At 34.0% G+C, this 17612-nt stretch overlaps 2 protein-coding genes across 3 annotated transcripts; one reads left to right on the forward strand and one right to left on the reverse strand.

The window, feature by feature from the left end:
- Positions 1–6074: 6074 nt before the first annotated feature.
- LOC104107228 (protein DETOXIFICATION 40-like) lies at positions 6075–11581 on the reverse strand. 2 transcript variants are annotated; one of them, XR_011414026.1, is made up of 8 exons: positions 10942–11581; positions 9901–10532; positions 9752–9808; positions 9439–9677; positions 8910–8952; positions 7544–7662; positions 6738–6824; positions 6075–6533 (listed from the first exon to the last, which is right to left on the reverse strand). XR_011414026.1 is itself a non-coding variant. In XM_009615962.4 (7 exons), exons 1-7 carry the CDS (start codon positions 11263–11265, stop codon positions 6462–6464), a joined length of 1530 nt encoding a protein of 509 aa, XP_009614257.1. In that variant the 5' UTR covers positions 11266–11555; the 3' UTR covers positions 6075–6461. The 2 variants fall into 2 exon arrangements, 1 of the variants encoding a protein (XP_009614257.1); XM_009615962.4 differs by lacking the exon at positions 8910–8952 and having other exon boundaries at positions 10942–11555.
- Positions 11582–12096: 515 nt separating this feature from the next.
- LOC104107231 (uncharacterized) lies at positions 12097–12837 on the forward strand. Its single transcript, XM_009615965.1, has 2 exons — positions 12097–12288; positions 12400–12837. The coding sequence occupies exons 1-2, from the start codon at positions 12097–12099 to the stop codon at positions 12835–12837; spliced, it is 630 nt and encodes a 209-aa protein (XP_009614260.1).
- The last annotated feature ends 4775 nt before the right edge of the window (positions 12838–17612 follow it).

Genomic DNA, 17612 nt, shown 5'->3' on the forward strand with positions numbered 1-17612 from the left:
CTAATCAATTTAAAAACACTTTTGAGCACCAATTAATATTTGGTCAAACTTTTAAAAAGTACTTCTAAGTGTATTTTTTTCAAAAGTGTATTTAGAAAAAGTATTTTTAAAAGAAACTATTTTTTTCTTCTTCTCAAATATTGCCTCTGCTTCTACTTAGAAATACTTTTTTCCCTTAGCCAAACACCTTGACTTTAGAAAAAAGGGAATCTACGCGGCATACTCATTGAAAACACCAGTTAACTTCATATACATTTAAAATATTTGTTTTACATTCTATACCTACTTTATTAAACTTTATTTACTTTTTACATCCTTAATATCATTATATGCCATTAAACAAATCTCACCTTTTAAGGGATTAGATTATCTCTCACTCCAACTTGATAAATCCCTTAAAACACTCCATCATCCCCAGGAATTAGGATTATACATTTCCACCGAAACATCTGATCCCCAATGATTTCTTGTTCCAAATAAACAACCCTCTTGAAACCTTTCCTATGACCCATGGGTGCAGAAGGAGGAAGAATTTGAAAATGGAGCATTTATTTTATACAAGACAATATCTCTTTATCATTTATTTGTTAGATGAAGTGTTTCATCTTTTTTGTTTTTCTCTTACATCTATGTAATCAAAAGAAAAGTTAAAATAAGGTAAAAATATTTTAATTTGTGATACAATATCTAAACTACAGAAATATTAGAATTTACTATTCAAACCAATACACCACAATATTCTAATTAAAATTACAATATTTAAATCAAACATGCCATAATATTCTAATTTGAAATATAATATTCAAACCAAACAGACCATAGTTTTCTAATAGAATACAATATTCAAACCAAACATACCAAAATATTTTAATGTGCGATACATTATCCAAACCAAACATACCAAATTACAATTGATTAATGAAGAATATAGTATTCAAACCAACACACCATAATATTCTAATAAAGAATACAATATTCAAAACCAAACATATCACAATATTCTAATTTGGAATACAATATTCAAATCAAATATACCATAATATTCTAATTTGGAATACAATATTCAAACCAAACATACCACATTATTATAATTTGGAATATAATATTCAAATCAAACATATTTTTATTTATATTTATTGTGTATATATTATTTTACTTAGAATATTAACATTCTTTAATAGTATACAATGGTTAGTTTACTGTATTTTTTTAATATTGTATAGAAGAAGATAAACTTCTATAACGACAAAGGTTCCCATAGTAAGAAAAATTGTTTAATAGATAATCCTTTTTTATTCTTTAATTTTGGTCCAAGTTTGAAACGGATGGAGTAAGATTTTGAGTGGATTTGCTTTGCATATATAGATTTCTTTAACTAAGGGGATATATTTATTAGGTAGTTATTGTCCATTAACTAAATAGGTATGTGGGGTAATTAATTGATGTGTACTACATGTAATTTTATAATTGAAGTATAGTGTGTTAAGGGTTCTTTAAAGGGGGTATATGATGTAACTTCCCCTAGAAAAAAAATGCTCTTTTGGCCAAACAAGCTATAAGTAATTGGAGATTTGATGAAGGGATTTTTATCTTCCTATACAATATCTGAAACTTTATTACTCTTCCTACACAAGTTTCAATTTAATTACATAAGCACATACAATTTACCAATTATATACACTTTAGGAATTAAATGAGTATCCATTTATATTATGAATTGAATAAGGAATCAATTATTTCCCATCCTTATTCTCTCTCCCTCCCGTTCTTTCTCTCTCTCTCTCTCTCCGTCTCTCTGTCTCTCACCTGCGCTCTCCCTCTCCCCCCCCCCCTCTCTCTCTCTCTCTCCCCGTCTCTGTCTCTCTCTCTCTCTCTCTCTCTCTCTCTCTCTCACTTGCGCTCTCTCTCTCTCTCCGTCACTCTCTGTCTCTCAATCTCTCATTCTCTATTCTTTCCCCAATTTTTCTTCCTCTGATATCCTCTATTTTTTATCCTTTCATGTTGTATATATTTTAATGGAATTCATCAATGGATTTCAATCGTTTTACTATAGAGTTTTAACTTAGCAATTTCCTTTCATGTTGCACAATTGGTGTTCAAATTGAAATTGTCAATCAATAAATTTTGAAGGTGTTTGACTCTCTACCATTGACAGCCATTAAAAAGCTTTGAATTCGAATTTGGGTTTTAAAAAATCATTATTTATTTAGATTGGGTGTTGTTGCAAATAATTGAAATATTGTTTGAAGTTTATATTTCAATTTTGAGGGTGTTTGGTGAAGATTAGACTTGATTTTGGCTAAATTTTATATTGAAATTCGAAAAAGAAGAAGAAGGTTCACATGACATACCATATACTTACGAAATTGTAGTATAATTGTATGTAAATTGTATTCTGTTGTAGTTATATATATATTTTTATTTGAATGTTGTATGAAAGTTGAAAAATAATTGTATAATGTATGAATCGTTGTATAAAATTTGTATTTAAGTTATCAATACAATCTTTTTACATAAAGTTATTGATATGTATCAAAATTGTATTAAGAGAGAAAGTTTTGATTGGAATTTTAGAGAGGAAGAAACACACACCACATACAAAATATATACAAATCAGATACAAAATATACAAAAAGACATATTGTATAAAATTTGTATGAAAATTGTATTTAAGTTGTATGATATTGTAGATGTATTTTAACTGGGTAAAAATAATGTATGAAAGTTGTAGATAAGTTGTAAATAAGTGTATACTATATAATTAGTTGTATGAAATTTATTTTTAGTATGTATGTTATTGTAGATATATCAATTTGTATTAAATTTGTATGAAATTTATTGTTAATTTTGTATGTTGTTGTACCATCAAATTGTATAATATTAATTGTAAGTACGATGTCTCCATTTTAGTGCTGATTTAAATATGTTTCGTTAATTTGTGATATATTAGTGTATTTGGTAAGTTAACCAATCAAGTGAAACAAAATACTTTACTAGCCCCGCACGATAGTTATTAACCTCGTAAAATCTTTGGACAAATTTTGATACATATCAACAACTTTATGCAAAAAGATAGTATTGATAACTTAAATACAAATTTTATACAACGATTCATACATTATACAACTATTTTTTTTTTAACTTTCATACAACATTCAAATAAAAAATATATATATATATAACTACAACAGAATATAATTTACATACAATTATACTACAACTTTATTACAAATTCGAAAGTATATGGTATGTCATGTGTTCTTCTTCTTCGAATTTCAACATGAAATTTAGCCAAAATCAAGTCTAATCTTCACCAAACACCCTCAAAATTGAGATATAAACTCCAAATAATATTCCCAATTATTTGCAACAACACCCAATCCAAACAAATAATGATTTTTAAAAACCCAAATTCGAATTCAAACTTTCAAAGCTTTTTAATGGCTGTCAATGGTGGAGAGTCAAACACCTGAATACTAAAAACTCTTTACTGCTCATCGTCGAGGAGGATTTTCATCCAACTCATTTCATCCAATTTTGGACAGCAGTACAATGCTTCAACACAGCCATTCAATGAAAAATCCAATCACCTTCAAATAGTTCAATACCAATTTTCACTTATCACTTGTACAGACAATTTCTTGAAATGTTTGGAGATGTGGTAAATATTCTCATCAATGTCTTTACCTGTTCTAATATTTCTTTCTTTTTTCAATTTTTCCTACATTTCTTGAAAGGGGAACATACTGATGGTCAAAATCTATTAGTAGATTTTATCTCATATGATTCTCGCGGTCTTCTGTTTGATTGAATTTGGAAAGGAAAATGCTTATTGAAAGAGGTGTGGAGAGAAAATAGGAAAATGATGTAACTAAATCCCCTAATTTAAGGCATTAATAATGGATTGTATATAATTTGTAAGTAATCCTTGTTTAGGACGGGTAATATACAAAATTAGGACAATTTTGGTAAATAAGTTTCAAATATTGTATAGGAAGGAAAAAATCCCTTTGATGAATGGGATGGTTATATGCTTACGACTTGGATTGGGCTCGACTCTTCGGATTCGTGTGCTTGGCCCATTTTAAGTGGAGGCCCAATTCACTTTCGACACTCACCTTGAAAGTTGGAAATGAAGTCCAGATTACTCTTAAGTAAAACGGGCTCACAACCACAAGGGGTAGAAATGGCAGCATGTAGCCACTTTTAAGTATACTATTTAAAATATACTCCATCTAGAGTTTACAATGTATTTAAAGATTAACCAATTCACTCAAACTTCAAGACACGACGTTCTAAAGTTTAAACCTCAAAGTTCAAACTTCAGGACATCATGTCCTAAAGTTCGAAATTGTATCTAGAAACTCAAATCTTATGTGCTGAATTTTAAATTAGCAGTTCAAAAGTGTCCTGCATTTCAAATTAGCAGCTCAAAATTTAGGACACTATGTTCTGAATTTTGAATTAGCAGCTCAACAATTCAAGATACTTAGTCTTGAAGTTCAGATCAATTGGCTAATTTTTAAATATATTATAGATTATGGACATATTTTAAATAATGGGCTTAAAAGTAGCTACTGGTGCACTTCGCCCCTCACAAGGGTTACTCCATTGCTTTCTTTTTCTCATAAGATTAAGTGAAAGAAGAAAGAAACGAGAAAGTAACACAACATGAAGAAGAGAAAAAGAAGCATTAACATTAAGTAGCTTAAAGCTAGAATCTGTTTCTTTGGTGATACGTTGATTAGCTAGATTGTGTGGGTAGGGTATCACTCCTTTATATATTCTTATTCCAAAAGGTTTTGATGGCTATCTTTGAATGCTAATAGAATACTTTGGTCATGGAAAAGTAGGCGTGCATCAATCCTTGTAAAGATACACTTAACCTACAGATACACTTGTAAAGATAAAATCAATAATTTAAGTACTTAAAAGGAATATTTAGTCGGAGTCCACTATTATTGTTTGCTCGTTCCTGTTAAATGAATCTTCTCCATTTGATATATGACATCTTCTGGTCTGGTTATTAAAATTTGCTTCGTTTAAAGGGCAAATATCCCAACTTTTTTAAAGAAGTGTTCAAAATGTGATTAATTCCAAACTATACTCCGCGCAAAATGCTTCTGAGTATGAGTGTTATTCTTGTAAAATTTCTATAACCAAGTAGGATTCTAGGAATATTATGTTATTTATATCTCAGTTCCGTTTCTCAAAACTTTTCTGTCAATAAGAAGGTTCCTCTTATTCTCCTTCAATCAACAAAATGAGAAATTGGGAGAAAGAAAAAAAAAGAGGTCTTTATTGAAGAGGCTTTGCACCTGAAATAGGACTAATGCAGATCCGGAAGAATCGTTTGGGCTTTCGAAAAGATGAAGATGCAAGGGGTAAAGAGACAGTCTTTTGAACAAGTAAGCTGACATAAGGATTCTAGCTCGCGCCCACTTAGAGCAGATGGAGATTCCCAGACGGGGAAAAGCGGCACTCGACATCTATTAAACAAGACCAAGAACAAAGCCACATAATTTTTTTCTTTCTTTTCCTTGGACACTTGCCTAAACGTTATGCCAGAAAGAAATGCAGTTGACAGCATAATGGTTCTAACATTCTTCTTTGATATCTTAATAGTAAAATTAAACTCACTTGTAGTCTACACAGAGGCGGAGCCAAGATTTTAACTTAATGGGTTCTAAATTTGGGACCACGACTTCAAATATTAAGGACTGAGTTCTAGATTTTGGAACCACGACTTCAAGTGTTAATGACTAGATTCTAAATTTAATGTTTATACATATTTCATGAATTCAAAACACCAAATACAGAGTTTCAGCAAAAGCTACCGGGTTCGGTCGAACCCGAAGGGTGGCTTGTGCCTCCGCCCCTGTACATATGGTCGGTTCCCTTCATGTCTGTAAAAGAGTTTGAGTGCATTCATCCCAAAACATTAATACAATAGATGATATACCTCAACAACAACATACCCAATATGATCCCACAGGTGAGGTCCGGGGAGAGTTGGGTATACACATATCTTACCCCTACCTTGTGTGAGGTAAATGGGCCGTCTCTGATAAACCTTCAGCTCAAAAAATAGATAATATAACTCAAAACCGTTATAAACTCCTTTGAAACGTATATACAACCAATGTGGTAAGTTGTATATCTCTAACACATAAGTGTAATCGGATTACAGGATTTACATGAATGTGAAACTTTATATTTCACTGGTTATTTATGTTTTTTGTTTTTCTTCTATGGGCTTAATTGTAAGGAGATGAGAAGTGGACTGAAAAAGAGAAAGTAGGCTCAACAGGTTGACACAATTAGTGGTTCAGTGAACTAAATTGAGATAGAAGCCAAGAATGATAAAGGAGGTAGAGACGACATATATGCCCATTTTAACTCATAAAACCAATCGGACATACTTGAAATCTAATGCAAAAATTAGGCAAAAATGGTCGTTCTCATGATTCGTTCAACAATGGCGTTTTACTGCTGTCTTGCCACTTAACTAATCGATTTTTCGCTTTCTCCACCTGAAAACAGAAAGCGAGCTAGAGTGGTCAGAACCGATTTTTATACACACTATCTCGGTTCAATAAATGAGTAGTATATTTCAAGTATGAGGATCGACTCATTTAATTCTTTAAATTTAAAAATCAACCTTTTTTCATAATTTCAGAAATTAAAATGTTGTAGGAGTATATAATTGACTACATTTAGTGGTGGAGAAAACGTACCTCATCGTCCCAATTGGTTCGAAAAGTGGCCCATAGTAAGATAAGAGTTTGTATGGCTGTTCCTCCAAACATGCCCAGCCATAATCCCTACACATTTACCGAAAATTAAGTAAACAAGCTTGTTTTAATCACAAAAGAAATTACTAAAACACAATAGTCATTGAAATAGATGATAAGATTAAAGTGCTGAAAAGTATTTTTAAGCGTTGGAATTGATTTTTTAAATAAATATTTACGTGTTTGAATAGAAGTGTTGAAACTGATTATAAGCAATTGATGTGTTTGGTAAAAAAGTACTGATAAGATAACCTTAAAAATTTTACACAAGATTATAAGTTTTAAAAAAAATCTGTGAAGAAAAGGATGAACAACGAATATGGAATAAAGAGAGTTAGGAAATTTGTTTTGGGAAAAATATTTTGTGAATTAAAGAATATTATCAAGGATAAACTAGTAAAAACTTTGATCAAACTAAAAGTGTATATAAGCTGAAAAACTATAAGTTGAGGGTGACCAACTTATGACTTAACAGATTTTAGCTTCTAAGCACTTTAAATATTTATCAAACGCGTAGATAAGTTAAAAGCTGCTTATAAACCAGTTTGACCAGCTTATAAGCTTAGCCAACCATCCTCTTTGTCCATTCTTTCATATATTTTCAAATGATTCTATTAGACGAGCTTTTTTCGGCCCAGTCTAGCATTTTGCTTGCGATTACACCAAATTGAAGACACAAAACCTGCTTATTAAGGAAAATAAAAGGAAAGAAGGGTTTAATTGTGGGGAAAATGGTGATAATAATATACCTTAGCTCCGAGTTTGAATTTGAAACCAAGAAGAACACCCAATGGAATGCCAACAACGTAGTAACATCCGACATTAACGTAAGCCACAAAACCTTGCCATCCACACCCAACAGCCACCCCTTCAATCAAACAAAATATATGTTCATATCATTAATTAAGGAAAAGTCATGCATTTATGCCGACTTCTATTTGCATTATCCCTGATAGTGAAATTCATAGTTGTCAGCATCAATAATCCTAAAGTACAAATCATTCTCCATTTTATAACTATACATTACTCCCTCCAGTCCACAATAAGTCACCTGGAGAAAAAAGATGTATTCACTAAATTAACCTTAATTAGTTATTACCTTGACACATTGAAATATGTAAATAAGGGTAAATTTTGAAAAAAATAAATTAATTCCTTCTTGATTATGTAAATGAACACTTATTTTGGACCAAAATAAAGTAAAATGATCACTTATTGTGGACCTTTGGAGTAATATTTTCTTTTTGCACAAGTTTTCTTAATGCAACTAATACCAATCCCACTCCATTATTTAATTTGTCTCGTTCTAAATAGTCTAAAGAAAATACATAGCACGGTATTTAATGTCTATTGTCCTGACGTTCTTGTCAAATCAAACTTCTAAAACTGTTTTTACGCATTTGCAAACAAAAGTCACATGCGTGTTCTTATTGAATTTCTCCTTTCTATAGAGGACTTCAATTTTAGATACAAGAGCTGGTCTTCGGTGTGGGTATACCTTTGTCCTTCATGTGTGTGCAAACAACATCCAAGGTAGTTTTTGTTTGAAATTTTGCAAAGATGTGCAAGTTCTATTTGTTTGAATTGTTTTCGCAAAATAAGTTATTCCCTCCCGTCCACTTTAAGTAATTTTTTGGTCTTTTTTTGTGATCCATAATATTTGATTTTTTCAGATATCAAGAAGGAATCTAGTAGGGGTGTTCGTCGGTCGGTACGGTATTTAGACATTTCAGTTTGGTATTTTCGATATTCAGCTTCTTAAAATGCTATACCAATACCGTACCTAATTATATTCGTTATGAAACCCAACTTTGGTTTGTTGGGTTTCAACATTAACTGGTGCATAAAGCCATAGACCATAATATTCTTAATTAAAATACTCACAAATATAAAAATAAAAATGTTCTAAGCTGACATGACTATTGACAAAAACAATCAAGTATCAATCCATAGAGAGAAAAGATACATAAAGGAATAAATTTAATTATTAAAAATGTCTTGTTACTTGGTTAGAGCTATTTGTTGAAGTTAGAGAACAAACATCCTAAAACCGTAAAAGTATTAGGTTAAGATGCTTGGCATCCTAAAGAAAAAGAGTCAAAATCTACGGTCTACCTTGTTCCTCCATTTTCCTTAAAAAGTACATGGACTCTACTGCCTGCTTCAACATGCATACCAAAGAAAAGTATTATATAACTTAGTATGTTATAATCAATAATGTGTGTATTGTAAATACCAAATACCATACCTAATACTATTTTTTTAAAACTTAAACCAAACACCAAAATATCGAATACCAAATACCAAAATTTTCGGTTTCGGTACTGTAATTCGGTATTTACCAAATTATGCACAACCCTACCTAGGAGTAGTTTGTTATATTTCCAATGAGCAAATTAAGGTTAATATGGTCAATTTAATTGTTAATTAATGTTAAAAGGTGAATTCCTTAGTATGTGTGAAAAGAGCCAAAAAATCACTTAAAGTGGACAAAAGTAATGTTTTAAGATTAAAGAAAGTTTCCTAATTACCGAGATATTCCAATTTCAAAACAATGTTAAAGATATTCCAATTAATAGTCTATTCCATTAATTCTCTTGATTTTCAGCAGAATCCTAAGATACAAAGTTGATGGAAGACTCACCAGATAAAACAGGTTGAATACCATTGAGAACTACAGAGGCAGCCAAGAGTGGTGCAAGTTCTGAGGATGCTTTAGCAATAGTTTCCCCGCCCGTGAATGCATAACTCATCACATCGCGAAGCAACATTACTACTATGGCGATGACTACAGCAATCACGAACGAGCTTAATGTCACCACCACAACTGAAAATGCAGCTGATTTTGGATGTCCAGCGCCCAATTCATTGCTCACCCTTACACTGACATTTCCAAAATTCAGAGTTTTGTAAAGAGACTGAATGATGTAGAATTTCAGTACTAGTCGATCACTAACCTTGCTGCCGCATTAAAACCAACAGATATCATGAACACCCATCCAAGAATTGTGTTGCTGCAAGCAAATTCTATGATCATCAACTACACATTGACACGGGTGGAACACAATGCAGAGGTAACTAATTTACAACAAGATATCCCACTCACCAAACAGCTAGAGAGTCCAATGCCACTTCAGGATTTGGTAGCAAACCAGCAACTAAAACCAAAATCTGAAAGTACCACGTCTCCAAACACAACATCACAGATGAAGCAGCTGACAACTTAAAGAAATCCCACAGCCCAGAAAATGCTTGCAGACTAAATCCGCTCCACGTTTTCTTGCATTTATCACTCCACAATATGTACATAAATTGTGCAATGACTACTATCCACCATGAAATACTTAGAACCAAGGCTCCTCCAAACAATCCCCACTCAAATACATAAAGCACAATCCATGTTAAGAAAAGATGGAGGACTAATGTCGCTGCAGCTATATACGCGCTAGGATTTACAATACTTTGGGCTTGCAAGTACTTTTGGATAGGAAAATTGGCAGCATAAGCAAATATTTGGGGAATTAAACCATAAACGAATAATGCAGCTGCTGATGCAACTTTCTCTGATTCTCCTAATAAGATTAAAATTGGCTTTGAGAATAAGTAAGCCACCATTATCGGTATTCCGGATAACATCAAGAGAATAGTTGATCTTTGAAGATATATTCCAAGACTTTCATACTTGTGAGCTCCATATGCCTGCCCACATAGTGTCTCCACTGCACTCCCCATCCCTAACTGCTCCAATAAAATTGTTTATTCAGTAAAAAAAAAAAGCAGTCTGGTGCAAGCTTCCGTTAAGCGCGGGTCCGGGAAATGGCCGGACCACAAGGGTCTATTGTATGCAGCATTAGCAGAAGCTGTTTCCACGGCTCGAACTCGTGACCTCCTAGTCATATGGCCAGCAAAGAAAGCGCCATTGCCGGGAAAAGAAGCTCTGCTTATATGGTAGGTCGATTAACAACAAGGAATGGCAAGTCTACAACACTTGTATATTAACCTTAATTAGTCAATCAAGTTATTAAAATAATACTACTCCACTCCAAAAAAGAATACTAATAGCAATTGATTCAGTTTGTAGCAAATTAGTTATACTAGTGCCATGATACAAATATGTTAATTAATAGGGTAGGTGATAGAAAATTACCATGACGCCATAAGCCAAGAGTTGAATACCTTCATTGCCAAGGGAAGCAGCTGCGAGTTCAAGATTACCGAGATGGCCACAGAATATTTGGGTAGACATAGAAGTGATATTGTTGAGCAAATAAACAATGATTGATGGAGCTGCTAGTCGGAATAGATTTTTCAATTCAACGACAGAGGCCCGGCCAAGCTGCTCGAAATTGGACAAGCTTGTGTCAGACAATATGTTTTCAAGCTCAGAGCTTACATGCTCTACAGCCACCACTGGTTCTTTGGGTTCTAATAAAGGTTCCTTTGACCCTTTTTCTTGAAAATATTCATCCATGGTTTCTCTTCAGTAGACTCTTAGCCCCAATCTCAGATTTGTTTTTGCAGAAATTAGAGCTTTTGCCTGGACATCACTTTTAATCTTGAAAGAACAGAAGCTACTGAATAACAATACCGACATTAAAATAGTTTTACATTAAATTAAAGTCAAAAGGAAAATCATTGACGTAACAAATCACAATTACAAAAACTTTGTTTTTATCGAGCAGATGGTGGACAAGTTTTTCTACACGGTGGCTGTTAAGGGAATGTGAGAAGAGGGAAACATACCAAAAGAATAACGACAATCATGCCTTATCAAAAGTTACCCCACTTTGAAGCCACCTTTTAATTTTAATTCCAAGTAATATATGTTATCCCCTCGTTAACTTTTAATTTCAAAATCATTGTCTCCTCCTTCATTTTCTCCCTTGTACCCCACCACCCATATCTATGTTAAAATGTGAAAATAATAAACTTGTTTCTGTTTGTTTAGATTAGGTCATGAACTAGAATATTAATTTAGTAGTGTATTACTAACGCTTTATAACTTTTCTCTCTCTTAAAAATATTGCTCTCTGTACCTCAATACCTTAACCTACTACGGTAACTAAAATAGCCCTCTTTTGGGTGATTGGTGCTTACACGCCTCATTATGGAGACGTCGACGGGAAATGTTCCGGCGCGTCTGAATGAAAATCCACCGACTCCAGACATAACTAGTATGTGCGAAGGAATTCCGATCTCATCCAACTATGTTGTAGCTTTGAAAGATTCGAAAGAACCAAGCCCTAACATAAGTCAATTTGGTAATCCATAAGTTAAAGCTCGATACTCCACCCACAACGGAATGCCGGCGGTTATCTTCAAGGCCAGCGACTACTATGGAATCATGGCAGAAGAATGCAGATTGACCATTGTCGGTAAGTTTCTAAGAACTCGACCTCAAATAGAGAGAATTCGATCCAAATTTGCTGAAAAAGTTATTGTCAAGGGCAATGTCAAGATTGGGTATAGACGCTCCATAGAAATAGAGGGGCAAGTTATGTGGCTGCAAAAATGACCTCCGGATTTCAAGCTGGAGGAAGACTCTCCTATTGTTCTGGTTTGGGTACTCCTTCCTGAATTGCCATTCCATTGCCACACTTGGCAGTACGTTAAGCAGATTGTTGGACCTATTGTCACTCCATTATCTATGGATTTGGCTACTGATCATACAACGAGACCAAGTATGGCTAAGGTAATGGTGGAGGTAGACCTTACTAAACCTAAGCTAGAGTCGGTGTTTGTTGGTCAGGAATATGAGACCAATCCGCTGAAAAGTTTTACCCAAAAGCTGGAGTATGAAAATGTCCCCAAGTACTATCGACATTGTAAGTTGTTAGGGCACTCAATTCTGCAATGTAGGAAATTTATAAAGCTGCCAGATGGATATGAAAATAACAAAGGAAAAAACATCACTGACGATAAGGATACTAACTCTAATCAGATTGAAGGGGGGAAGGAGACACGACAAACAACATGCAAAAATCTAGAAAAAATTCAACAAAAGTCTGAAGAGAAGGAACAAACTCTTGCCAAGATTCTTTAGGGCATTAAGGAAAAGAATGCTCAAAAAGTTACTAAAGAGAAATAGGGAGATCAAGCTACAGTCAATGACGAAGAAGAGGGACAAATAGTTGTTGTTGTTACTAACAAGAAAAAGAACAAGAAGACCAAAACCAAGAAGATGCCAAAAAATAAGAACAAAGTGATATTCAAACCTGCAACATCACAAGGAGCAGCCAAGAAAAAGACACAACAAAGTCACTCATTGATCCAATAGAACAACAATGATTCCAGAATTGAAGATTTGCAGCCCATCGATAGTCAATTAGATTAGGAAAGTACTTATGACACCTTGAACAATTTTAAAGAGAAGAACAACAGAGAACCTACTAATGTTAGCAGCACTGAACAAGATAAGGAAAATAAGGGGAATATATGAACAGAAGATGAGGAATCCAAAAACAATGACATAAAGGATGGGATGGAAAATAATCAAATGGTTGACAATAGAATGGAAAACAAAGAGGAGAACACCATCACTAATAGCGATGCATCAGATACCAATATCCCTAAAGAAGCTACAGAATCCAACTCCATGGGAAATAGTGAGAATGCCTAGGAGAACACAGAAGGTAACCAGATTCCAGACAACCCTCCAAAGGATCCTCTTGAGGTCACATCAGAAAAACACAAAGAAGTTATATAAGAAGATGAAAATGACAGTGATAAAGATTTACCTGGTGGCAGAGGAAGAAGCAGAACCAAAAAGACAGGAAAAAGGAGCAAAGCAAGAACTACACACTTTGTGAAAATGAGTACCCCCCAATTGTTCTAATGATCAGTGCAATCTACTGGAATATAAGGGGAGTTAGATCCAAAAAATAAATCCACAGATTAAATTATCTTATTTGTATCAACAAAGCACAATTTGTTGCCGTCTTTGAACCTTTTGTGAATAAGAACAAAATTTACAGCTACAGGAAGTTCTTGGACTTTCATAATTGCATCTCTAATGATAACGACAAAATTTGGTGTTTCTGGAGTAGCAACCTTAATGCCACTATTTGTGATAGTGAGGAAAAACATGTTACTATTAAGTTTGACAATGGGATTGACGATAATGTGGTCTTTATCACATCTATTTATGCTAAATGCACTTTTGCAGAAAGAATGGTTCTTTGGGACAACTTAGAATGCTTAAGCTATAACATTAATGCTCCATAGTGTATCAGTGGGGATTTCAACATCATTTCAGGTATCAGTAAAAAAGTTGGAGGTAAACCACAGAGAATTCATAGAAGTTTTGATTTCATCAACTGTATGGATACTTGTGAGGTCACTGGCACTGGCTTCTCTGGTCCCAAATTTACATGGTGTAACAATATGAGACCTAGTAAGAGAATATAAAAAAGGTTGGACAGGGTTCTTACAAATAATATTTGGAATCAAACATTTTAGAATTGCTCCATAATATATCTTGTCAGAACAGGGTCTGATCATAGACCTATCCTCATGAAATATTGGGACACCAATCAATCTGCATTCAAGTACTTTAGATTTTTTAATTGCTGGGTGGATCAACATGGTTTATTTGATGTAGTAAAACAAGTTTGGGAGGTTCAGGTTAATGGTAATCCCATGTGGAGGCTCCAAACTAAGCTCAAAAATCTCAGCGAAAAACTTAGTCATTGGTCCAAAAATGAGTTGGGTCATATTAATGATGAAGTGATCAAATGGGAGGAAAAGGTTCAAGAAATGGAAGATATGGACTTACCCAACGCTTCAGATCAGACTAGAGAAGAGTCTAACAGAGTTCATGCGAATACATCAAGTGGCTTAACATGCAAGAATCTATGCTTAAACAGAAATCTCATACCAAATGGTATGAAAGGGGGTTAGTAACTCTAAGTACTTTCATTATTTTCTTAGAGAGAAGAGGAGAAAACTTCAGCTGAATGGAATTAAGAATGATAGAGGAAGATGGATCAAAGGGAATGATAAGATATCCAGAGCTGCACTGAAGCATTTTGAATCTATGTTTAATCTTCCTAAGTGTATTCTTAACCCCAACATCTTAGACTGCATTCCTAGTTGCATTTCTGAAGAAGACAATGATATACTGATAGCTTTGCCCAATGAAGAAGAAGTAAAAGAAGTTGTCTTTAGTCTTAGTACTTCGAGTACAGCAGGTCCGGATGAGTATAATGGTACCTTCTTTCAAAAATGTTGGAGCATCATCAAAACTGATATCTTGGATTGTGTCTTGTATTTTTTCAATGGTAAAAACCTTACCAAATTCTTCTCACATACTTGTCTTGCCTTAATTCCCAAAGTAAATGCTCCTACTACTTTCTTTGAATTCATGCCAATTAGTCTATCTAACTTCACCAACAAGATATTATCTAAAGTTATTTCTCTTAGACTCAATCCCCTATTACCCAAATCAATTTCTAAATGTCAAAGTGGCTTTGTCAAAGATAGACTTATCACAAAGAATATTTTATTGGCCCAAGAAATAATTCATGGCATTAATCAGCATAACAAAGGGGGCAATGTAGTGATTAAACTTGATATGGCCAAGGCTTATGATCGAATGTCATGGCCTTTTTTCACGGTTGATCTAAGAAAATTTGGATTCTCTGAGCCTTGGATTGATTTAATTTACAATCTCATCTCTAGGGTATGGTATTCAGTCAATATTAATGGCTCAAGAAATGATTTCTTCACCTCCTCACAAGGGCTTAAATAGGGGGATCCTCCGTCTTCCTCCTTATTTATCATTGCTGTCGAAGTTATTTCCTGGTCGCTTAATGACTTGCTTCTTAATGACTATTTTATACCTTTCTCTATGCCACAAAAGGGTCCTCAAATCAATCACTTGACCAATGTTGATGATATTGTAATCTTCAGTAGTGGCAAGAGTAGTTCAATCAATCTCATCATGAAGTCAATCAGGAATTATGAGCTTAACTCTGGGCAAAAAGTCAACAAGAACAAAAGCTTTTTCCTGACTTCTCCTAAAACCACTGCCACCAGAATTAACAGAATCAGAGTCTGCACCGGCATGTTGGATAAACAGTTTTCCTTCACTTATCTTGGATGCCCTTTATATGTGGGAAGAAAGAAAATTCAATATTTTGATAGTATGGTCAATAATGTGGTTCAGAGACTCAATGGATGGCATGGTAAAATGTTATCGCATGGAGGTAAAATTATTCTTATCAAACATATGCTTCAGTCCCTTCCTACCTATAATCTCTCTGCTATGTGTCCCCTTAAGGGCAGTTTGAAATAACTAGAGAGGCATTTTGCTAACTTCTTCTGGGGTTTAGTGGTGAGCACAATAAGTATCATTGGATTGCATTCAAGAAAATATGTTTCCCTAAGGAAGAAGGAGGAATTGAGATTAGAAGCATGAAAGAAATCAGTGATACACTGGCCACCAAGAGATGGTAGAGATTCAGAGCCACTCCATATTTATGGGCAGACTTTATTAGATATAAATACTGTATCAGGGCTCATCCTAGCACCAAAGTGTGGACCTCTAAGGATTATTATTAATGGAAAAGATTACTGCAGTCAAGAAAGAAGGCAGAAACCAATATGGTCTAGTAGATTAATTCAGGAAACAGTAGTTTCTGGTTTGATAATTGGACAAAAAAAGGAATGATTCAGCCAATCAATTCAGAAGTGAGAAAAAGTACTAAAATTATGGTAGCCACTTTATCACCAATGGGAATTGGAATATCCAAAAGCTCAGTGAAGTTACTTCCCCTAGTGACATCCACCATGTTAAAAGCATTATCATAGGAAATCCAGATGAGAAGGATCATATTATTTGGAATTTGACTGAACATGGAAGACATTCTAACTCCTCAGCTTGGCATATGAATAAGATCAGAAGACCAAAGGATCACCTACTTAACAATGCGTGGCATACTAGTATCCCTTTTAAAATTTCCTTTCTTTCATGGAGACTGTGGAACAAGAAACTTCCTTTTGATGAAACCATGAATAGATTTGAGAGAAACACAGTTTCTAGATGTAATTGTTGTATCAACCACTGGGTATCAAGTATCACAACTGGCCTATCAGGTATCTTCTAAACTCATCGTGGCAATGTAAAGCTACTAATACAATTCATAAATTTATTTTGCAGGCACTTCCAATTATAATTTGTTGGGAGATTTGGAAGGAAAATTGTGCTTGCAAGTATGGTGATCAAAAACGGTTTAAGCTTTTCATAATGGAACAACAAATTAGTTGGACTCTACAACTAGCTATCAATAAGGAATTCCCTAATTGCAACCTGCATTACCATGTATCAACCTGTGTGATAAAATGATGAGAATGCAACCTATCCCAAAGTGTATTGTTTTTTGGTGGCTAAAACCTGAAACATGTACTCTCAAATTGAATACTAATGGCAGCTATATCATTCAAACTGGCAAGGCTGGAATAGGTGGTATTTTAAGAGATGAAAGTGAGGTGTGTATCATGGCCTTCTGTTGTCCAATCACCTGTAGCAGTAACAATGTCGCTGAAGCTTTAGCTGCCGAGTTTGGTGTCAATTGGTGACTGCATAATGGATACATGAACTTTGCTTTGGAGATGGACTCTCTAATTATTATTAATATGCTCAAAAAGGAGACTACCAACAACTACAAAATGAAGAGGATAGTTGATGTAACTTCACAGAAGTTGAAACATACTAATGTCAAGTTCACCCACTGCTTTAGGGAGGCCAATTATGTGGCGGATTACTTAGCAAAGCATGCAAGTAATGGTGATGAAGCTTCTCTATATCTCTCTGTTATG

This window comes from Nicotiana tomentosiformis, chromosome 2 (genome assembly GCF_000390325.3).
Source record: "Nicotiana tomentosiformis chromosome 2, ASM39032v3, whole genome shotgun sequence".
In the NCBI taxonomy this organism is placed as follows: Eukaryota; Viridiplantae; Streptophyta; class Magnoliopsida; order Solanales; family Solanaceae; genus Nicotiana; species Nicotiana tomentosiformis.